Genomic DNA, 25,354 nt, shown 5'->3' with positions numbered 1-25,354 from the left:
AGGCACTTTTTGTTGTTGATCATGTGAATGGACCTGCCACTGCAACATGAACTGTACAAAAATACATCTGCGGGAAAAAGAGCCCTCGAACCATTATGAAAATAACACATAATATCTTTGCAGTGTATAAAAATATAATATTCACTTCCACAAGGATATTTTAGAGTGCCGCAGTAGTGAGCATTTCTTATGCTGCACCTACTTAGCGACACTGTACATGGAACATTTTCTCATAATCTTTGCCATCACTAAAACTTCATTTGTGGATGTTTGAAGATTTCATCTCTTCAACCAATGGGAATATCAATAAAAATGCATACAATGTTAATATTTACCTCTGAGAGGCAATATTTGAGCACAACAGTAGCGAGTACTTCTTATACTGCATCTACGTTTTAGAAACGATAATACATACTGACAAAACAGAGAAATAGGAACCTACATGTGTCAAGTGTAAATTCAAATAACACTTTGAAAGGGAACAGGAAAAGCTGTAGCATGTGTGTACACAAAAATTCTTGCTGCTGTGTAATAAAGGCTGAAGACCTTATTGATCCAACAGCTACAACAATATACGAAAACGTGAAATGGTTTATACACGTTGAATGCAAATCCTGTTTAGTAAATTGGCGACTGTCCCTTGGGGTTACATGAGAACTTTGCATATACATGTGCGTAATTTTTATCAAGTAGACATGATTTCTTTTCATTATGATAGTCTATGCATTTCTAGACAAAATGCATCACTCATAATGAGGAGAGATTTGAACAAGACAAAACAAAATATACACAGAAACACACAAAACTGATAAGTAATAATTTCACAAGTTTAGAGACTGGTTTTTGCAATTGGACAGTGGTTATGAGGTATTTTCCCGTGATTCGAGCACATCTAGTACTGCATAACATACACATAGAAAAAAAATTGGCACGATAATATCAGCTGATTAGAGAAACAAAATATAATCTGGCAAGTTTTGAGGACTCCTCATGCACAAGCAAGAGGTATGAAATATGCTGCAACAGTTGTGAAGTGATGCTATTTCTCTGCTTTTATGAAAAGAGGGGTGGGGGAAACATTGGTTTAATGAGAGTTGCTTTAAATTCTGTTGGGCTTTTTTTGTTTTGTTTTGTTTTGGTTTTTTTTTTCTCAAGGTTTGTACAATCTGCTTCAACTCAAACAAAGACCAAACAAACTAATGTGGAAGTATACAACCAATAGTAGTGCATCGGTTCAAAGAGGTCTTACCAATTCACATAGGAGGAGCATTAAGGGTAGACACAGAGGTTTAAACAACAATCTCAATATCAAGATCTCATCTCTCCTTTGTCTCTGGGCAGATCTGTCTTTCCGTGTCGCTACTTTGGAGAGCAATTTCGACAAGCAAGACGGTAGAATAATATGAAGCATGTGTAGCTGTTTGCACAAAAGTAGCACACATGATTGCATTGTGCTAATATGTGTTAACACTATTATTAGGATGTAATGTGCAAGTTCCGTTGCCTAATGCAAAGTTGGAAGAGGTATCAAGGCAGTGCAATGCATTGGAACAAAAACAGCCATCAAATTCCAATTCCAATTTCAAAATCACATAGGCAAAACAGCAAACAAAAAAAAACAGCAAAACAACAAAACAAAACAAAAACCACAACAAAATAAGTGAAATGGCAACTTATCATGAGGTTCAGGCAAAATCTGACAATGATTTACAGTAGCATTACTTTGCTACACTAATGGTAAATGAACATGATTAATACCTGATCTGTTCACACCACAAGAAATCACTGTTGTAACAAAAAGCACTAACATTGTGCTTCAACACAGATCATCGATGGTGAGATCAGATAACTTTTATTCACACCTTAACTATACATGTACGTGTATATGATGAAAAAAAAAATCCCTCATAATGCACATGAAGGTAAAAAGGTCAGGTCCAGCGATTATCATTTCATGTTGCTTGTTTGCTTATTTCCAAATGAGTTTGGTTTCACAAGTTCACCATGTTTTTTGCTGAGGGTGTTCCATTTTCTCATGAGGAAACTTGCAGACCCTCTAGAATGCTGCTTATTGACAGAAATCTCCCTAAAAAATAGTAGGAAGGAGCTGGGCTTTGGTGTACAGAATTTATATTCGCATCACATGAAGGCATTCAGATTGCGCCGTTGAGTTAAATTTGTGTTCCTGACGGCAAAATAAAAAGTTAAATGTTCACCACAAGGGAATGCAGAACAAGTAAGAACTACACATGCATTTCGTTGGTAAATAGGATGCCACATTTAAGTATAATTGGCGGGTGCTTTGTCCTCTACAGATACGCACATTATACTTCTTACCTACTTGTACCTATAGTAAGTTGGAGGCGGACTTCTATCGCATTTATGACACTTTCATCAGACCGTTTTGATAGACATCAGTAAATTTATATGAAAAGAAGGAAGGAAGAAATTCATCCCTACGGAAAGAAAACATGCCATTTACATGAGCAGACAGCAGCATAGTTGGAGGCGGACTTCTATCACATTTATGACACTTTCATCAGACCGTTTTGATAGACATCAGTAAATTTATATGAAAAGAAGGAAGGAAGAAATTCATCCCTACGGAAAGAAAACATGCCATTTACATGAGCAGACAGCAGCATGCTTCATTATACACATTTTTAGTAGAAGAAAATTGTAGCAAACAAATGAATACTCGGTTAGTTTCGACATTGAATACCACTGTTGAGAAATAGAACAAAATAAACGTAGAATGCTTTTAATAGACGGATTCTACTATAAAAGAAGAAAAAAAAATCTTTCCTGAAAAATGTTGAAAAAAAGGTAATCATCAAGAAACCGCAGATTGTGTACTGAGGGACTTTGCTCAGTGTATTTGTATCTTGTCAGTTGTGCAACAGAGCATGTTTTACCTGCTGAAGGACTTATCCAAGACATACTTACAGTTGTACAATATCTTGAACAGGTGTCAAGGGAGAAGTGTGTTTAGTAGCAAAAGCAGCCCACCCTCAACAGGTTCTTGAAATCACTTGCAATGCAGCAATATGTAAATGCTCCTGATATCTGGTCTTATGTTTTTTTCCATCTTGGAATCCACATCGCAATTCTAATACTTTCTTGTATTTAATGTTTCCCATTATTTGTTGAAGAAAAAATTGCATACTGTAAAATTAAACATATTCTCACAAGTAATTTTTTTTTTGCACTCTGCCAAGTAGGATCAATTTTGCATGTTTTCAAAATCTGCTGAATCAAGTGGTACATATGACAAGCACAAATATTCATGTGCTTTTATTTTTGCTCTAGTTTCGGGTCGCGCAAAATGTGTGAAAATCTCCACACTGTGGAAACTTCCACATTTACAGTGTACCCTTGCTACTTTGTATTACACTGTATTTCATGTGCATGTGACAATTTATCATGGTTTTCAATATGATGAAATAATCACTAAAAATTCTTGGAATCTTCTGCAGTCAAAACACAATTGTATTCATTAAAAAATTCCTCAAGAAAGATGCAAAAAAAAAAAAAAAAATCAGGAAAAAAAAATCAGGAAACAAAACAAAAACAAATCAGAGGCAATCCTTTGTCAGTGGTAATTCAATAAACAACAACTAAAAAGATGGCATTTAGCTCTTAAAGCTGCAACTACAGGAGAGGAAATCCATCACCAAGAAAGAATAAAGCACGAAATGAAAAGTACTGTACATCGCTGTAGCCGGCGAATCACTGTCACTGCTTTTTTTTTGTGTGTCATGCTTTAATACAGCCCTAAGCTGTCGTTTTAAGTTCTTTTGTTTCTCCAATCTCTTCATCTTCCTTTGCATGGCCGGGGGCATAACACATAAGAATACACTTGGGCCCCCACTTCTTTTTTTCTTTTTTTTTTCTTTTTACCCCAGAAGTGGCACCAGAAAAAAAGTGTGATGTGATTAAGCTTATTTTGTTTTGCTTGTTAGTCGATGTCAACTGGAAGCTGACTGTAAGTTGTAACATAAGGCTTTTCTTTTGTTTTGTTTTGTGTTTTGCCAAGCCCGGGTAAGACCTTTTTTTTTTCTTTAGCTTGTCAGCTGAAGAAACCTGGAATTGGAATAAGAAAGTTGTGCTGAAGGCTTTTTTGTTTTGCTTGTTAGCTGATGAAACCCAGAAGTGGCACCAGAAATATAAACTGCCCCCCCCCCCCCCCACTTTTAAAGATGTGGCGCTGGCCGTGCATGATTAAGGGAGAGAAGGCGAGATCTCCACGGGAGACAGTGACAGTGATGATGGCCTGACCACAGGTGTACATCTGGCTACAAAGATTTTTTTAATAGAGAAACTCAAAAACAAATCCCCAAGCCTATAGTTATCATAACATTGTTTCAGGTCTGTTGAAAGTGACATAGACTCATGCCGACAATCGTTCTATAGGTCGTATATAGTGTGACGCATCTGACGCCGACAACCACCAAAAAGTTTATCCATCATAGGGCTGGCTGGGAATGAGCCTTCATAATGTGGGTCAGAGGGGCTGCATGGAGAATGCTTGCATCATGATAAAGTTTGAGCCTAACAAAGTGCGTCTGAAATCTATTAAAACATTTGCTCTGAGCCAATCAGATGCAACGATTTCAGTAGCTTAAAACAACTATCGTAACTTGCTATTGATAACAAGTTTTAAAAAACGGGACCCTGATTAAAAATCTGGGTTTTTTTCGGGGGGCGTTTTTTTTGTTTGTGTTTTTTTTTTTAATTGTCATAAGAGGAGAGACAGGAGGATGCGGCAAATTGATCTGGGGCTTTGTCAATAGCGTGCGCAAGACCTATCCCCTGACCCATAAATTCTTATTTTGGTGACAAAAAACACATCCTCTGATTGCTCAATCTTAATTCCATCCAGTGGTGATCTATGAATTATCAAATTGACAAGAATAGAATCCACTGCTGGCTGCCCAAAAGCAACCCCTCAACATTCCAACTCATTCCCAGCCAGAGAATTTGCGAGAGACACTCTTTTACTCTCGATGGAAAACGCCCAGCCACAGAGCCTGGAGGAGCACAGCCACAGTCATCACGGCGAACGAAGCCTTTGCCGTCATCTCAGCTCCACCCGTTGCGCAATAGAGGGCCTCGAGGTCGGTGAGGTACTCCTCGCTCAGCCACGTGTCGTACGTGTCGCGGTCGCCGACCTCCACGAGTCGGTCGGTCGAATCCTTGAAGAGCAGGTTGCTGCCGCCGAAGTCGGCCGAATCGAACATCTTGAAATTGTTCCCAGTGTCATTGCCAAATTGTGTCTGTAGTCGTTTCAGAGGCAAAAGAGGAGGATTGCAAAAGTATAACTAGAAAAGCACTCTGAGAGCGCAGACCTCCGCCAAGCAGCGACTTTCCCCCAATGATCTTGCTCTTCCATAGAGATCAGCAATTACCACCCACTGAAAAATCGCTCGATTTCCCAATATAGAAGCCTTTGTTACGTCATAAACCCTCATCTGTGCAGCGCGCCTTACCCCTGGGCAGAAACTAGAGCATGCACTTTATTGCGCGCATGAAAACCTAAAAAATGCGCAGCTTGAACTCCCAAGTTCATTGACCCTACCCGCCAAAATATCGAAAATCCTTCATAAAATCCATAAAAATTTCCGGATCACCAACAAAATTTAATTATCTGTTCCTTGTGCCATTTTCAACCTTTCCTGCAAGTTTCTTCCAAATCCGTTCACTACTTTTTGAGTTATTTTGCACACGGACAAACAAACAAACAAACCAATGGTAATGAAAACATAACCTCCTCCCTTGGAGGAGGTAATAAAAACAATTAATGATCACAAATACCAAAGATTTTAGTAGCATTATGTACATAACACAAACAATTTATCAATTTGTCTATCAAATCCAATGCCAAAAATGTGAAATGTACATGCAGTGTATGGCTTCCAACAGAGTGCAGATGCCAACACCATAACAAAACTCAAAGTCCTGATAACAGATAATTGTAGGGCCTATAGATGTTTTAATTGTTTTGTAAAAAGTGGATATGTGAGATATTAAAATTAAGGACTAAAACGACAAGTACATATGAAAAGTAAATACAAGAATAGAAAAATCAAGGGCAAGAAACAAAGCACTACATACATGTCTACTGGTTACAAGCATTCTGGTTTAATACAGTACTTTGTAAGTACTTACAAATTATTCTAATTCATGCATAATATTTGTGTGCATCAGAGTTTAAGCCCTAAATCCCTAAATAAGAAAGAGAAGAAAGAAATATGATATGAATATCATTGCACTTTTCTGGAAACAGGTGCAGATCAAATGGAAAAAAAAAAATCTTTACCTGAGCCTGGTTGAGAAGGTTCCAAATCTCCATTTTCTGGCTGTCTGACTTGCTGATGGCAGTCACCACAGTGTGGGATGGAACTTTGGCCAAGTTGCAGGACATCCACTGGTCGACTGGCGCCCTCGTTCCATCCAGGCAAAGCAGCTCGTAGTCCGCGCTGCGGAGGTCGTCGTTCCAGCCGAGGCCTGGGGCCTGGAGGTCCGTATTATCGGGGACGGTGGTATGCTTCACAAAGGCAACGTCTCCTGCACTCTCAGCCAAGCACCTGTCAAATTACCGAAAGAAAATTCTTTTGTCACGAAACAATGAAATCACTCAAAATCAGCAACATGTTGAACATTATTGACACATATAGACCAGACACCACTCATACTCAAACACACAACCATAGATGGCAATGCTTCTCAGCCATTATAATTACTGGCAGAATTATGCCTAGCACAAGTTTATTTTGTTGAGAATCAGGTTTTGAGTGTTTCGGACAAGTTTGGTCATGAGAAATGCTACCTCAAACACTTATTGGACCAGAAAAAGAAAAATAGGCAAAATGTACAGTGTAATACTGCAGTACATCATCCAAATTCAGAGTGAATAATCAGAAGTTTCATTGTGGAATTTAATCTTTGCAAGGTGAATTTTCGTTAACCCGTTGAGGATGAGTCCCGAGTATACTCGGGCAGGTGTCTATGGGATATGCGTGTTGTAGCAAAATCAGTCCGTCCTCAGTAGGCGTTTTCACATAAGCCCGATGTTTCAAAATAGCGCGCTATTTTCTGACTTGGGAAATTTTCCCCATAGCGAAATATTGCGCTATTTGATAATGTGAACACAAATTAGCGCGCTAATTGTATCGCTCTGATCGGGAAAATTTCTCGACTCCAACTCGGGAAATTTTGAAATAGTTTTTTAATTTTTGAAATAGTTATAGCGCGCTATTTGATAATGTGAAAACGACTCAAGAAATTAGCGCGATGAATCCCATCATGCCTAGCGTGTGTGACCCGATCGATCGAGACACAATGCACACAAATCATGAGAAATTTTTGAGAGGGCACACACATTACTGATGCTGTTTGCACATACTCAGCTGTCAAATTAGCTATTTCAAAATTTCTAACTATTCGGGCTACCCCCTCTTCGGGCTGATGTGAATAAAAAATGAAATAGCGCTCTGATTCGCAATTGCGGAAAATATTTTGAGATTGGATTTTTATCGGGCTGATGTGAAAACGCCTAATGGGTTACAGTTTCTAGGTCGAGATGAACTCTGTACAGGTGCACCCCATCCATTATGGGCCTACATGTATGTACAACTGTACTTCTCATCATTCAAACTTATGAATAGTTGTGTTGAGTAGTTGTCATTTCAACTGATTGACAATTTGCCATTCATGGATGCAAGTAAGCGTAAATTATACTGTGTTTTGTATAATGCTGAATAATTGGTGCTTTTGTCAATGAAGGGCAATTTGTCAGTCGGTTGCAACAGATCGATCATGCTGTGCAATCCAATGCACTGCCAGATTACCCTGCAGATACAAATGTGTACCAGTATATATTTGCCTCACACAAGCCAAGAAAAAATGGTCATCATAAAGTGTCTCTTGCAAAGTCATACCTTTGACCGAGATGTGGCAAGACTACAGAATGATATTGCATCCATTTACCGGTATATACATTATTGTATACCACAATCCTCTAACTGTGTGTATTCTTTATTCCTTGCTACAAACAACAACCCAAAAAAATATACCGGTATTGATTTAGACTGTTTTTTCACATAATGAAGTACCGGAAGTGAAAAATATGGTCCTTTTGATGACACAAGTAGAGACAGTAAAATTGAGGAAAGTACAAAGTTTATGTATGACTGGGGATAAAGAGTTATTTCAGATTTATAGGCCACTTTACATTGGATATGACTTGGGAATAAGGGAGGGGCTGACATGGGGTTCGCAGCACACCCACCTGAAAGCACCGGAGTAATCATAGTAGGGCTCCGCCGCACTCCTTGAACAGTGGTCCGCACCCTCTCCTCTGCACAGATCGCAGAGGCTAGACGGATTGTCACCGTTCGGATCGTACTTGGAGGATTTGGAACCGGGGGCGCAACTCTGCTCAAAGAAATTCCCTGGACAGAACAAAAAGATGGTGTAGATGCGATGGCATGGAGAGAATATTTCCAGACACAAACTTAGCTTTCAATGCAGTGATGGGTTATTCGCATATGTTGCTCAAATGCAAAAACCCGCAAAAACTGATTCATAAATCACCAAATGCCAAAGTACAGTGAAATCTACACTTGTGATTCTGTTCCTCTCATATAAATGTAATTTGCATTGTTTGGTGATTGAATATCAAGCATGGTTTCCCATCATTGGATTTTTGTGTAAATTCAAAGTTTCTATAATTGTTATGTGTTCTAAAGTCATGAATGTACAATAACATAGCTGTTGGTCATTTCAAAGAAAAATAATTAAAAATTTGTCATAAAATCTACTGTCAACTCCAGATGAGATTCCTTGGCTTTGTGTGTACTTCCAGAGGACAGTGATAAAGCTGTACACGATCCGTTACGGGGATTCTTGAGTATATCCAAGCCTGGTTAGCCTTCCCACTTAAAGATAATAAAAAGTTTTGGTACCTCAAAAATTTCCTTGTCTTAGTTTGTGTTTCAGGTTAAAGTACCTTTCATATAACCATGGAGGTCCATGATATAACTAACACTGTGAGACTTACTCGCCCCAAAGTGCTCTCATGTCTTAGTAATCATGCAATTAACTGCGACCAGCAGCCCCATATGCATAGCGACCAGCAGTCCCATACGCATAGCGTAATCGGGCTTCGCATTGTAGCATTCAGGATCATGACAGATTTAGTATCGCGGGATAAATGTTAACTTAAAATCCCAAAAATTCTTCAATTTGAAGACTTACCAATTAAGGTGAAGTATTGAAAACAGGCTTCGGGCAACGTTTGGTTCTGCCTATAGTCCCTTTCTGTTCGAATTGATGACTGAATGTGACTCGGCCGAGAGGACCTTGGGAGAGCTACATACACCACGTACACTGAATACTACAGCCAGTGCATGCGAACACAGCACATGCGCACAAATTTCAAATCCCATATCAACGGATAAGATGTTTGTGTGCGCATGCGCTGGCCGTAGTAGTCAGTGTATGCATCGGTCCATGGTGTATGTAGCTCTCCCAAGGTCCTCTCGACCGAGTCACATTCAGTCATCAATTCGAAAAGAAAGGGACTATTGGCAGAACCAAACGTTGTTCGAAGCCTGTTTTCAATACTTCAACTTAATTGGTAAGTCTTCAAATCGAAGAAATTTTGGGATTTTAAATTGACATTTACCCGCGATACTAATTCTGTCATGATCCTGAATGTTACAATGCGAAGCCCCATTACGCTATGCGTATGGGGCTGCTGGTCGCAGTTTAGCTATGCGTACAATGGGCTGCACGCTGCTGGTCGCAGTCAGTGGTTTCGTACAATATTTTTTATCGACGCTGTAAGGCGACGGCTCTGGTACGAAACCATTATTGCATGATTACTAAGACATGAGAGCACTTTGGGGCGAGTAATTCTCACAGACAACGTACTTTAACGTGAAACACAAACCAAGACAAGGAAATTCAGGGAAACTTTTGAGGTACCAAAACTTTTTATTATCTTTAATATACATACTGTATCCCCACAAAATTACAACGGGACCCTCCACAACGATAACTTCAATAATGCCTCCGGCACCACTTCGTGGCGGAGGCATAAAAAAAGTGAATCAATCCCAATACAATTTCAGGGTATGAAACTATAACTTTAATTATTACACATTTCTTTACAGAAAACCCAATCCGATTCGCTTTAGCCGTCAAAGAGAAATGCAGAAGTTTGTGAGCATGTCAGGAATCCCTTCCCTTCAAATTTTATCTACTGTGCTCACACATTAATATGCAGTTCCAAGAGCATCCAAGCGCTAAATTTGGAAGAAACAGAGCCATGACATGCTTTACAATAATCTGCATTTCTCTGTGACCACTTAACCAAATTGAGTGTTTAAATAGTGGTAAGATGTTATGTTTTAGACCATGAAATAGCATTCAGACAGACTTATCATATTAAAAGTTATCAATGTGGAAATCTGATTGTAATTTTTTTCTTTTTTTCTTCTTATTTTTTTTTTTTGGGGGGGGGGCATACTGTACATGGTCTTTTGAGGGTAGAATTCTGCTCTCTTCAGACAAGCAAATCAAGGCTTTTGGTTTTGACTCATGCGCTGCATTTTGGAATTAAAGACTTGGCACATACACGTACCTACGGCTTTAGGGACATTGCAGCCGGTGTCAACCACAATGTCGCCTTGCTTGATCAGTTGACCGACCGGCACATTCCACCCCGACGTCTTGCCGATGCCAGTGTGGCAGGACTGTCGCTGCGCGAGGTCGTTGATGCCGAACCCCGTGCCGACACGGGCAACAGCCACGGCCCAGTAGCTGGCAGCGCCTTCGCCGTAATCCTCACCAGCAACCGGCACAATTTTCTTCTCGCGCCCACCGGTATAGAGATCTCCACCATCGACCGTTAGGACATCAGCATCATCAGCTGGAGAAGAGAAAATTGGAAAGTGAGGTTTCAACCGCCTCAACTAAAAGCACAGAAAAAAAAAAAAAAAAAATCTGTCTGACGAATGCTCATATCACACTGCCTGACATTTTAAAGTTTAGTAGAGGTAATATTTTTTTTTTTTTTTTTCATTTTCCCTTCTTCACCACAGGAAAGGGCTTTACGTAAGACTTGTTCATTTAGTACGTAAAACACATCTTTCAAATAGGCCTACAGTGAATGTCAAATAAGGAAGTTTCTTTGCATACAACCGGACCAGATTTCTTTTCATGTTTCATTATCATTATTTCATTTATTTATCCAGGGTGGCCCCATCAGTAATCCAGTACTGTTTTCCAAGGGGCCCTGTAAACACATACATGCAAGGTAACAATCACAACAAATGACATTAATATAACTCTATTGGTCGTATACATCAAACAGAGCAGAACTGTTCATGAAAATGAGAAAATGAGGAATGAGACTAAAAGTAACAGTTTTCAACCAAGATGAAAAAAATCCAACTTACTGAGTTCATAAAAAATAGATTCCCCCCCACAACAAATATAAATATACCATGTATATCAAAATATACGTGCCTGAAAAAAAATAACACAACCATTTAGATTTTTCCTATCAATATACCAAATCAATAACTATTATCTATACTAAACTCTTAATTCATTCATACATTATTCTATTCGTTTAACTGATGAACAGCAGGAAAAAAAAAAAACAGTCAATATGAAACAAAGTGAGTTTGGTTGACAGACACAAAAATGTAAGGTACATTTCAAATACAAAAAAAAAAAAAAAAATCAATATTCACAAATTATCCTGTCGAAGGGGTTTTCATGAAGCACATGACTATGGTCTTTTGTCAACAGTTGGATTTGTAATCCTGGAACTTCTTTCTTCTGGCACGCTTGACAACAATTGAACAAATGAGCCAATTTATGCATATATGTGTTTGTCTTCTGACTGGAACATGTGTTGCTGTTTCTCTAGACCTTATAAACTTCAGTGTAAACATGTATATTCCACAAGTTTCATATCACTAAAAAAATACTTTGTAGTCTGAAAATTCAACAGTTAGGAAATCGCTGTTCCTCTGCAAAATCATTACGGTTTAATTTTCTCGAGGTATGACGGCTGATGTGCATCAGTTATTGAGATGGATTTGACGTACAAGCAATCCTGTCGATGCAGAGCTCTGCGCCGCCTTCTTCGTAGCAGGACAGCTCCGGGGTGAGGCCGGCCGCGCTGAAGGCCGCCTTCATGCTGCGACATTTTCGGGTTTCGTCGACGGACGTGGTGCACCATCTCAGCGTGTTGAGCGGACACTTTTTCAGTCCTGCAATCCAATGTAGGCAATCAGAAGAAGGATGGTGGAAAAAATGCATTAAAATGGTAAAGAGACAATGGAGAGGGATGAAAATTCAAAAGCCAAAACATGGTTCTTGTATGCCTGCAGAACTGTCGATTATTGCTCCGAAATGTACATGTATGCATAAGAAATGGGTGAAATACGTAACGCTGTAATAACACAATTTCAGTTGTGTATTCCAACAATGAAAATGTAAAATATTGGCCAAAAAGGTTTGTTGGGTTGAGACTAAATGGCTATTAGGTGAAGTGGGAGTAGACCAAGTGATAGATCACCCCACTCAGGCCCGAGGTCCACAACAACTCACCGTCAATGGTTTTGGCATAGTCGCCGAGGAAGGTGCGGTATGTCTGGGGAATACTGAGGCTCTGGAGCGACCTGGTGGAATCCTTAAAAAGCAGGTCGTTGTGATCTCCAGAGTCGAACATTCTGAAGCCATTCGTGTTGTCATCAGCGCCAAATAGAGCCTAGGATATAAGAGATTTACACAGAGGGCATTTAAAGATTAAAGGGGATGGCTAGTATAAACTGACCAGTGGGAATCAGTGGGAATGCTGGGGGATGATTGTTCCAATCCGTGTGGGATTCATTTAAGAGTACATTATATATCTATTGTTAACGGGCTGTTAACAATCGCCCCATCACTGTACAGGCATGCTAACCTGGAAACATTAAACTCCACATTACTCGAGTATGAGACCATTCTGAAGCAAATAATTTTCAGACAACAATAGATATATAATGTACTCTTAAATGAATCCCACAAGGATTGGAACAATCATCCCCCAGCATTCCCACTGATTCCCCCTGATCAGTTACTAGCCATCCCCTTTAACATGGAAGGACAGTATTATTGCCCCTACAGCTGAGTTTTCTGGTTCATTGACTCTTTAATATGTGCCATGTTCGCATGTCCGACTCAGTCGACAGCGCACAACCTTTGCATATTCTGCTCAAATGCACAAACCCGCCCAAACCAATTGATTAAATGCCAAATGCCACAGTACAATGTAAGCATGTCTCCCGATTCCATTCCTGTCACGTGTAGCTTGCATTTTATGTGTTGATTTACTACTATCAAGCAGTGTTCCCTACTGAATTTGCAAGTAAATTCTAAGTTTCTGTCACTGTTTTGTGTGCAAAACTCAAGCATCTTCAATAATGCAGCTACTGGTCATTTGAAAGAACCACAATCATACAAGTAGATTTGTCATACAGTTTATATCACAGTAAAGCTTTGCATTTTCTCTACAACTTTGCTCATTGCATGTCCAGGGTAACTGAAATGTACAGTGTATGAAAGTTACACTGATTTGAATAAAAGAATGTTTTCCCAAATCATGACTACTTTGCAGTCTCAGAATAATGTGGAACACAGGGGGTTTACACCATGATGGCACATTATGTTCCCGGGCACTTTTAATACTTCAGTTTGCAAAGCTGTTTCATCAGCACTCAGTAATCTATCCAAACGTGTCATACATTCAGAGTTGGACCAACCTTTACAATCTACACTGTGATGCAGTCATGTTAAACAGAGAAAGTACAAAAACACCAATATGATAGGCATAACACAACATCTCCTGTTGTGTCTATTGCAAATTCAACTTTGATTCAATCTCCTTCACCTCTCTGGGAGCTTGAAAAGAACAACTGACATAAGATACCTTAAAGGTAGGGAATCTCATTTGCACGCCTTAAATGAAGAGTTGTATAAATACAGTGGTATGTTGAAGACAGTTGAGTATCATTTTAGAAACTCCCATAAAGTATTGAAAGTGGAAGGTAACATTTAGTACATTTTTTTGACCGTTAGATTTTGAATTGAATTGTTTTCAGGGCTCACCGTAAATTCCAGTACATTACTAGGCTACCTTTGCAGACCCATGTACTGCATGTGTGTCCATCATGTATATTTTGTGAAGAAAGTTCATCAACACTTACAAACATTTCTATATACATTCTTGCCACACACACTATATGTTATTACATCAGCTCTTGTACTTTTAGATTTGTGTTAATAGATCACAAATACAGAAGAATGCAAAAAAAAGGCTTAAGTGTGGCTGACACACAGAACTACTGAGTAGTTGAGTTTTGTGCATTATTCAAATTTTAGATAACTGTTGACTTTCAAATTTCTAAGCAGTGGCCTAAGCAAGTCCCCTGAGGTTCATATTTAATGTTTTGCTGCATTTTGGGAGGTCTGTAAAAGGTATCCCCTACCTTTAAAAAGGTCCTGTTTACCATTGAGAGAAGTGTTTTAAAAAATGTTTGAGTTACCACATTCGATGCATTATGTCTAGGTCAGTGGTATCTCAAAACGTTCTACCATCAATATAGTAATACAAATGTATTTCACAATAAAGCCTAAAACAACTACACTGTATGGAGATATCACCATTTTTCTCAAGTAACCATAACTGTACACAGTTTATTCCAGAAACAATTTTATTATTGTTAACATTCTGTATTTTTAACAATACTTAAGATTGACTGTACTGATGAACATTTTTACATCGGTTGTTTCTATCCCTAAGGGTGGGATTTCACGGAGCACGCGAACGATTTGCGAAGGACGCGAATGACAAAATCCAACATTCGGAAAGGTTTTTCTCCGAATGTTTTCCGACAATGAAGCCGAAAACTATTCTTGCGCAATTTGTGCGAAGTTTTCACGACGTATGTGCGAATGTCGTGTGTATCATTGCTAAAGTACAGCATGTTAAGTACACGAAGAACACGCGACGGAAATGCGAACAACGAAAAATTTTCAATAATCATGGGAGAAAATGTACCCAAGGAGAGGTGGAAGCTGTCTTGAGTTGAATTTTTTTCCTTCCTCTATTTCTCCTTTCTTTTTCTCTCATTTTTCTATTGTGTGCTTGCCTACATTTTTTTTCCTGGGACGTATCTCCACTAGTAAAGCATATGATCTTTTTTTTTTTTTTTTTTGCAGTTCCTCTGACACTTAATCTTTATACTTCAAATGAAATTTTACATACTTTAGATTAATTTTAACTGTATTCTGCGATTTTTTTTTGTATTTTAAACATTTCTTTCTCTTTGCTAGTCTTTAATTTCTTTTGTTACTATAGTTGTTAATAATTGTTTGATGTTTAGGTGTATGCTACAATTTTTATTTGTAGAAAACGTACAGGTCATACATCCCCCAAACGTGCGCTAAACGTTCGCGAGAATGTCTCAAAAGGTACGCGAACAGTTTGCGATTATGTCGTAAAATGATCGGAAAAACTTCGCAGATTTCGCGTAACATACGCGAGACATTCTCCAAAGTTTCGGAGTCTGTTTGGGGTTTCACGAACATTTTGCGAACATTACGCGTGTCTTGCGAAGGTCTTACGCATATGACGAGGCTTTAAAGACACTTTCGAGAACAATTCACGAGCAAATCACGACCAAGTGTGCGGAAAAGGTTCGCAGAAAATTTCAAACTTTTTTGAAATTCTCGCCGAAGTAAAAACGACATTCGCGAACAATTGACGACGCTTCCGAACCCTCACGTTCGTTTGGCGATCTTTTGCAGACCAAAATGCGAATGCTGGATCTTGCCATTCGCGTCCTTCGCAAATCGTTCGCGTGCTCCGTGAAATCCCACCCTAACTCACATTTTAGAAATATTTTGAAGCACTAAAGCTGAGTTTTTGTTTCATCTGCAAATGGTAAATAATAAAAAAAGATTTTTAAAAAAATATTACTTTGTTTTGGTTTTCTTTCTCCCGTCTTTTTCGTACAAGGAGAAAAGTGGGCATGCTCTGAGTTTAACCTACTTTGCAGTGTCAAGAGTAAAGACAATGTAAATATCTTTTCAAATAGATCTGTAACCTCTTGTCTTTTTATACTATGTGACACCATCTCCTTTTCTTGTGATACTGTAAAAGTGGACATTTTCGCGCTCGGCCGTGTAAGAAGAGTTTCGCACGTTTTAATTCCGCGGAATCAAGACATCAAGTACAGAAACATATGGCAAGCAAAAACATTCGCGTGCTTTTATTTTCGGGCTAGTCTCTAGTTGCGCAAAATACGAAAAAATTTCAACACCGTGAAATTTCCACTTTTACAGTAGATGACAAAGATGCATCCTGTCTGCAGCCTCGCAGAATTTTCCTCGCCCAGGACTGCCTGAGACCAGGGATTGCCCTCCACACTCACCACAGCATCCTGGAGCACATCCTGGAAGGCCATGATATCTTCGTTGGACTTGGTGCTGGAGGTAACCACTGCATGGGCAGGAGCCTGGCAAAAAAAAAAAAAAGAGATCAAGTAAACACTAAAGTTGATAACTTTCTTGAAAATATAGGATATCTTACTTTAATCTATTAGCAATATATTTTAGAACCTATACACAGGTATTTAATATCCAATTGCTTTGACCACTCTCTGATCAATTTCATTCAATTACTCTAAAACACAATATACTCGCGACATAAAAATTTCATGAATTGGAGCCAACGGCTTATCTTGCAGCATGAAATTTTTGTGACTAACCAGTGGCATCCCATGCATATTGTGTAGGCAAGAACTTTTGTGTGCATTTTAATTTCGCGAAAGTTGCTGCTCGCGAAATTCGCGAATTTAAAATGCACGCGAACATTCCTTGTTGTACAGTACCGTATGTTCATGTGAGCTTAAGACACAGTAGCTATGATCATACCTTGGCAAGGCTGCAGGTTTCTGCTTGGTCGATCGTCCCGCGAGTTCCATCTGGGCAGAGGAGGCGGTAGTCGTTAATGTCAAGACCACTGTTCCACTTACTTCCGGCGGGGAGGCCAGTGTTCTCCTGAAGGGTCTCAGGCTTGATGAAGGCTACATCCCCAGCTCCTTGAACCAGACACCTGCGGCAAAAACAGGATAAAGTTCACTCACTCAGGATGAAAGATCTGGGTGCTGGTTACATAAAAGTCAAGATCAAACATGAGTTACAAAATCAAACATAAGTCTGTGAATACTCAATTCTGATTCGCTGATACCTGACTTATGTTTTAATTTTCTGACTTACATGTATGTTTGATTGCATCTTTTTTAAGCAACAGGGCCCTGGTAGCGTGGGGAAACAAGGGTGGTCCAATTCATTCAGTGCCCACCAGGGTACATTCAAAACCACAAATAACACCTCCAGGTCCTGTCGATCACATCAGTCAGCAAACACCGAGGTACCGGTACGTGCATTGAAGCACCTGCTCATTAGTGAAAGTCAACTCCAGCTAAGATTCCTCAGCTGTGTATGGGGATGTGCCGGTACTACAGGCACCCTACTGTAAACGTTGATATTTTCGTGTGACTAATTTTTCGCACAGAGTGGCTAAAAAACATATTTGAGGGTTCTTGGATTTTGCAGTGCTTAATTGTCAACCCATTCAAAATGTACCTGGTACACAGAAAATTGTGGAGATACAGTGTATGTTCACAGGTCTTAGAATTTGTGCAAGCCAGAAGTAGCACGAAATACGCGAAAATTAATGTACCGCGACAATTTCTGCGTTTACATTATGGCCTTGACTGAAAGCTTGGTCTGTATCTGATCACCGGGATATGTTCGGCGGAGAATGTGTCTGGCTTCGTGGAATCCCCTCTGACACAGAAGAGAGACGCAAAAGTCAAAAAATGATAAAAGACTCCTCCGGACAGATGGACTTTTCTGTCTATGTATGGTCTCCAGATCAGTGACAAAATAAGATGTACCATATAATTTGTTTTACAGGGATTCTCGAATATATATCTGAACTGGGCTCACCGTCCCACTCCTCAAACCCCCACACTATATACAATGTATACAGGACCTTTAATCCTCACAAAACAAACATCGCACAATGCAAATGAAATTGTCTACACACATGATGTTAATGGCTAAACCAGGATTATAGAGGAAATGACACGTGATACAGTGTACTTTAAAATCTCAAGTGGAATTGATTGAACTGTGTATTTTTTCTATGGGTATATGTACCGGTACTGTATTTACATACATGTAGTTCTGATTTCATCCATAGAGATAGTAAAACCCTTTATGCATTCAGTTGCCACAGTTTTTTGCAAGCATTCAGTACTCCAGGCACAGCATGGGCACATAGCTCAGTGCGCAATATTTTGTGACTTTTGAAGAAAGCGCTCAGCCAGTGTGCCAATTCAATCGGCCAACAAAGCACAGTACAAGGGTTAATTATCAAAGTTTGAATTGAAAATGAAAAGTCTGCCTGAAGGGATGACCCTAAATGTAATACTGTATTTAAGCTCTCTATTTTTGCGAGGGCTTAATTTTCACGAATCACAGTAGGACCAGGAATTTAACAACACGCGAAAATATTGCCATGTGCTGGTGTCAATTTGCAAAAACAACATCTCGAGAGAATCTCTGTGACCTCTCCATTTGCGAAAATATCTGTCCGCAAAAATAACAGCTTGTACAGTATAATTCAACCCTAAATGCAATATCGATACTGGCTTGATTATTATGTCTAGGCTTAAAATGTTTTACAGATCGACCTTGATTATCCGGTCATGTCGGGACCGGCGCTCATCCAGAAGCAAATTGGCCGGAAATGGAAGACACAATGTTAATGTATATAGCTGCCGTCCAAGCTGCCGCCCCAGTACACTGGCAGCTAGGCAGGTAGCGTACCCCGCAACGGTGGTGTAATCTATGCTAGCCTGTGCAAAATTGTAGTCCCTTCTTCACAAAAATAAAGTATATCTTTATGTGAAAATCATACATGTTTTACCTCATTAGATATTGAGAAACCTATCATGCACATCTTCTGAAATTAGTGAAATCGATCCATGAAAAGATCACCGTTTTTTCGGTCACCGTTTTTTCTCAATTTTCTCAATTTTTGGATGAAAAAAAAAGTCCTTCATTGCGTGAACGCGTCCAGATAATAGAGATTTACGGATAATAGAAGGAGGCCGGATAATCGAGGTCAAACTGTACATTTGGGGTAAATATTACTTTCAGCATTGTACAATCACTTTTAGGGGTGACTCTCTCACAACATGTACATATGCAATAGCAATGCTAAATGTAGCATCAACTCTTAATGTAATACCGGTATACCAACTTGATTATTAGGTGATACGCTATCAGCGTATCACCTATTGTGATTGTCAAAATCTCTCTTTATTTTTAGGTGATACGCTATCAGCGTATCACCTATTGTGATTGTCAAAATCTCTCTTTATTTCTTTTTATTCTTCTTTCTTTCTGGACAATTTTGTGTCATCAATATCTCAAGAATGACATTACGGAATAACATGACATTTTCAGGGAACATGTCTCATGACAATATCTAGCCACAATAAGGTTTTCATGACAGTAACATATCTATGACGTCATCTAGGCGCCATTTTGTGATTTTCGGACCATGTTACATGATCGATCATAACTTCATAACTAAAGGTCATTTCTGTATCATTTTCGGTGGACATTAAGTTCAGGTCACGCTCTATCTTACATTTTAATGCTAATTACCTAGGACATTATTACGCGCGCGTACGCGCGCGTCAAACTTTTAAAAGGCTCAAAACAACTTACCAATGGGAAATCTCGAAGTTTCAGACAATTTTAAGCGTTTCGCGCGTTCGCGTCCGTCCGCACATTTTCGCGCGTAGTGCGCGTAAGCAAGATGAAAATGCACATTTTTTGACAGATTTGGATTTCTGATACATTAAGTAACAATATCCATTGATTTCCGATCAATTTTGACCTATAACAAAGGAATGCGTTGGCGTCAAAGTTGAAATTTCGTGTGCGGGTCTATGTGCAAATATAGCGAAAAACATGTCTTTGTTTATTTCGCCATAGCTCTTTAAAACGTCTGGTTACCCTATGTTTTTATTGCATATTACAAAAACATATGAATTGCAAATAACGTTTCAAGTATCAATATCTCCTTAAATACGTTATGACGTCATCATATCATCATCTGAAATAAAAAAAGTGGAATTAATTTTTTTGAGGTACTGTTTCTGACATTCATTTGCTCGTATCTCTGTTGTTTAAGCTCAATATTATCCCAAATTCCGATATGTTGTACTTTGAACATTTGCCTTTCAAGTCCATATCATAGTTTTGAAATTTGATGACGTCATCATGCTTTAAATTGTGTTTAAAGGTAAAGACGCAAAATCGGACAAGTTTACGTGTTATGTCTATTGGAGGTGATTTTTTTAGAAACCATGCATTGACTTGACAACGTTTAAGCACCTTTATCTCAGCTGATTTTGCTTCATTTCCTCTGAAACTTAAGTATGTTGTAGCTGTGACAATAAGCTGCAGTAATCATGCATTTTATTCTTTGAAATCTCCTCATCATGTTGACAATTTTGCAATTTAAAACTGAAAATGAGAATGGAATGCGGACGAAACGATTCCTGATTCATCTTTCACGTACATAAGTTTACGTTCCTCTAATTTTCTCGTCGAGACGTATGGCCGAGTGGTTAGAGGCGTCGTCTCAGAAACGTGAGGTTTCACACGTACGGGTTCGAGCCTCACAAGAGCACGAAAGAAATTAATATTTTTTTTTGTACTTTTTTTCTTCAATGGAGTACTACACCTTCGTCCATGTAGAAATCACGTTCGCATGTAAACACACCTATACGCACACACTCACACAGTATCCCTTTGTTTTGCGTTGGAGATTGCGTTACTTCGACTGCTGCAAAATTTTGCAGACTGGGCTTTTTAAACTGATATAGTATATTTTAACAAAATGAAATTTGTTCATATCAATTCCGTAACACAATGTAGTCGTGGTTACTTTGTGCTGATTTATACATGTAACAAGCTATACATTGTAAAAAAAGTATTTGCATTGTTCCCTCAGTCTTCTGTATTGATGATTATTTGTCAATTAGTGGTTTTTGTGGAGTTTCAGATAGTGATAAAAAGTATGGATGATAAGTGCAGCGATAATTCCTACAGTTAGTTCAAAGTTTTGTTACAGATGTTTGATACATACATTTAGCATTGTGTGTGTGTATATACGTGTGTATACAGGTTGGCCATATGACACATTCTAGACAAATAATCTTAATTAATTAGCAAACGTGATCAGCTATGGAACTGAATATGGTACTAATGTATGATGTTAATGATTCTAATTAAACTGTGACGAATTTAAAGGGTAGCATAACTGTGTGTAAAAATAAGGCAATTATAAGGAAATTTTAGGGAAATTTGATAACCACGCCTATAATAATTTCATACAGGTACTAATACCTGCCTCATATTCGTGCGATCTGAAAACCAGACAATACCAACTTGCTTTTGTTTACAAGTAGAGCGCCACTGCGACAAAATATTGAAAGGTTTGAAACAAAAACGCGGCCGAGCCCGGCAGTGTAAATGGACTAGATTGCGGGGCTCGGCCTCGCAATTGAGGTTGGCCTTGGCCGCGGCTCGGCCCAGCACCGTAAACGGGGTGTAAGTTTATGCACTGTACGTACTCAAAAAGTCCGTAAATCGACTTAGTCGCACTCGCACAGAATTTCCACTTAGTTTGTGTGACAGCAAAACAAATGTGATCTGAATAATGTAGGCCCAAAAAAGTTCAACTAAGTATCTCATTATAACTTCAAGGTGCTATATTACATTCTTTTCTTTGTCGATCACGGATGACCGACATCTGATGACCCCAAGCGTATCACCTAACTCGTCTTCAGTGTGACGAGTTTCATATCTCGTTTTTTATTCTTCTTTCTTTCTGGACAATTTTGTGTCGTCAATATCTCAAGAATGACATTACGAAATAACATGACATTTTCAGTCAACATGTCTCATGACAAAATCTAGCCACAATAAGGTTTTCATGACAGTAACATATCTATGACGTCATCTAGGCGCCATTTTGTGATTTTCGGACCTTGTCACATGATCGATCATAACTTCATAACTAGATGTCATTTCTGTATCATTTTCGGTGGACATGAAGTTCAGGTCACGCTCTATCTTACTTTTTAACGCTAGTTACACAGGTCATCATTACGCGCGCGTAAGCGCGCGTCAAAATTTTAAAAGGCTCAAAACGACTTCCCAATGGGAAATCTCGAAGTTTCAGACAATTTTAAGCGGTTCAAACATTTTCTCGCGTGCGCGTCCGTCCGCGCAATTTCGCGCGCAGAGCCCGTAAGCAACATGAAAATGCAATTTTTTTGACTGATTTGGATTCCTGATACTTTGAGTAATAATATCCATTGATTTCCGATCGATTACGACCTATAACAAAGGAATGCACTGGCGTCAAAGTTGAAATTCCGCGTGCGCGTCTTTCTGCAAATATAGTGAAAAAACATGTCTTTGTTTATTTCGCCATAGCTCTTTAAATCGTCCGTTGACCCTATATTTCTACTGCATATTACAAAAGTATATGAATTGTAAGTAACATTCCAAGTATCAGTATCTCTGTTGTTTAAGCTCAATATTACCCCAAATTCAGATATGTTGCACTTTGAACATTTGCCTTTCAAGGCCATGTGATGGTTTTGAAATATGATGACGTCATCATACTAGAAATTGTGATTAAAGGTAAAGACTCAAAATCAGACAAGTTTACGCGTTATGTCTATGGGAGGTGATTTTTTTTTAAAACCATGCATTGACTTGACAACGTTTAAGCACCTTTACCTCATCTGATTTTACTCCATTTCCTCTGAAACATAAATATGTTGTAGCTGAGACAACAAGCTTTAGTAATCATGCATTTTATGTTTTCAAATCTCCTCATCAGGTTGACAATTTTGCAATTTAAAACTGAAAATGAGAATGCAATCTGTACGGAACGATTCCCAATTTTTCTTTGCAACTGTATATTGATCGAATCCACGCTGCCACTTGTGGGAAGTTGAATAGCGCCATCACAAGTCAACACTGTCACGATAGTATTTAGATTTAAGTTTCGCACTCGATCTTCAGGACAGCCATGTGGCATAATCGGTTAGCACGCTGGTTGTTCATAACGCCATACCGGAAGGCGAGAGGTTCGACTCCCGCAGGACTTTTATCCGTTCTTTCTTTTTTTCTCTTTTTTTTTTCGGCAGTTCAGCTTTACTCCGATGTCATTTATCGTATTACTTTATCAAGTGTACGTAACCCGTGAACACGGCTGCTCTATTTCCCTTGTTTTGTATTGGAGTTTGGAGATTGGGTTTGCTTCATTAATTTTGTCACACTTAATGTTGTAAATTGCCCCTTGTTACAGTGTCCCGCTTGCCACCTTTCGTTTGCTCTTTCCTTTTCTCTTCATTGGTTATTGTTATACTGTAACAGGATAGGTAGGAACATGTATGTTTAAATAACTTGCAGGAATGGGAGCTGAATTGATTAACTCTAGTCCAGGTGTATGGCGTCTCGCTCATCTCTTTGAAATTCCAGGTTGTTATTGTTTGACCCAATAACGAAGTTGTAGACAGGTTATATGTTGTTATAGAGGTATCTTGTGCCACATGAATGGAAAGCATCACTGTTTAGTAGTAGTAATGAACTTTTTCATGTTGTATATGGTATAAATATTTAAGATAAATATATATATATATATATATATATAAAGATTAAAGATACATTTCACATCCAATCTTCGGTACAGCCGTGTGGCTTTATAGTCACTTAGCGCGCTGCATGGTCATTATGCACTACCTTAGGACGAGATGTTCGAGACCCGCAGGACGCTATCATTTTTTTCTCTCTCTTTCTTTGTGTTTCTTTTGGCAGTTCAGCTTTATTCCGATCGATGTCATTTATCGTATTATCTTATCAATTATACTACCCCACGACACACAGTCGCTCAAGTTCCTCTTTTTTTTTTTGTCGGAGGCTCTAGGTTGGATTTGCTTCATTTATCATACGTATTGTTTAAATTGCCCTTGGTACAGTGCACCGCTTGCCACCTTTCCTTTTCCCTTTCCTTTTCTCTACGTTTGTTCCTGTTATATTGTCACAAGACAGGTCGGAAAATAATTTGCATAACTCAACTGGAGCAGGAATGGCAACTGAATGAATTAACTCTAGGCCAGGTGTATGGCGTCTCGCTCATCTCTTTGAAATTCCAGGATGTTATTGTTTGACGCAATAACGGAGTTGTAGACAGGTTTTATGTTGCTATAGAGGTATCTTGTGCCACATGAGTAGAAGGCATCACTGTTCAGTAGTAGTAATGAACTTTTTCATGTCCCTCCATGTCAATTATAGTGTGGTTTAAAGGGGTTGTGTGTCTATCTGCCAAAGAAAAGGAATAACTTATTTTCGTCATGGCTGTTTCTCTATACGTAGCCGTAGGTAATGAGTGTTGTTGGTATCTGAGCAGTGAAGAACAGAGCATCAGGCTAAAATCCCCCTTAGTTATACGCGCTAAGCGTTCAATTTGATATATCTTTCTTTATGAAGTCAATCCCTGCTAATGGAGTTACAGAATTATGTTATGACACGTTTCACTGAAAGTTTGTAAAGCAAAGTTTATGGACAAGGCAAGCAATTGTACATGAATATACCTACCATTGATTTCAGAGGGAAATTATGGTATGCATAAATGTAAGGGTATCATTGCTTTGGAATTGCTGAGACAATATGCTTGGCACGAGGGCTTCCACTTCTAATAACTGATCCCTTTGAAGATGTGTCGGTCACGGGTGATCGTCATGATTCATCTTTCACGTAGAAGCTTGCGTTCCACACTCTTGGTTCAAGAAGACTTACCATCATACTTCAAATTGTTATTAAAGGTAAAGACTCAAAATCAGACAAGTTTACGTGTTATCTCTATGGGAGGTGATTTTTTTTTTTATGTGCATTAACTTGACAACGTTTAAGCACCTTTATCTCAGATGATTTTGCTCCATTTCCTCTGTAACTTAAGTGTGTGGTAACTGAGACAATAAGCTGCAGTAATCATGCATGTTATTCTTTGAAATCTCCTTATTAGTTTGACAATTTTGCAGTTTAAAACTGAAAATGAGAATGGAATGTGGACAAAACGATTCCTGATTCATCTTTCACATACATAAGTTTACGTTCCTCTTTT

General features: G+C 38.8%; 1 protein-coding gene across 1 annotated transcript in view; it reads right to left on the bottom strand.

Moving 5' to 3' along the window:
- Positions 1 to 4,866: 4,866 nt before the first annotated feature.
- Positions 4,867 to 25,354, bottom strand: part of LOC140234081 (melanotransferrin-like) — a 69,029-nt gene continuing 48,541 nt past the window's right edge. Inside the window, exons 7-14 of the mRNA XM_072314160.1 lie at positions 16,999 to 17,179; positions 16,497 to 16,580; positions 12,631 to 12,790; positions 12,126 to 12,290; positions 10,649 to 10,936; positions 8,291 to 8,453; positions 6,320 to 6,587; positions 4,867 to 5,276 (exon numbers count right to left, since the gene is read on the bottom strand). Of these exons, the coding sequence (XP_072170261.1) occupies positions 4,998 to 5,276; positions 6,320 to 6,587; positions 8,291 to 8,453; positions 10,649 to 10,936; positions 12,126 to 12,290; positions 12,631 to 12,790; positions 16,497 to 16,580; positions 16,999 to 17,179 (1,588 nt within the window). The 3' untranslated portion in view covers positions 4,867 to 4,997. The remainder of the gene's footprint in view (positions 5,277 to 6,319; positions 6,588 to 8,290; positions 8,454 to 10,648; positions 10,937 to 12,125; positions 12,291 to 12,630; positions 12,791 to 16,496; positions 16,581 to 16,998; positions 17,180 to 25,354) is intronic.

Source organism: Diadema setosum, chromosome 10 (assembly GCF_964275005.1).
Source record: "Diadema setosum chromosome 10, eeDiaSeto1, whole genome shotgun sequence".
Lineage (NCBI taxonomy): Eukaryota > Metazoa > Echinodermata > Echinoidea > Diadematoida > Diadematidae > Diadema > Diadema setosum.
The sequence above is the reverse complement of the archived record's forward strand: the minus strand, read 5'-3'. Positions and strand labels throughout refer to the sequence as shown.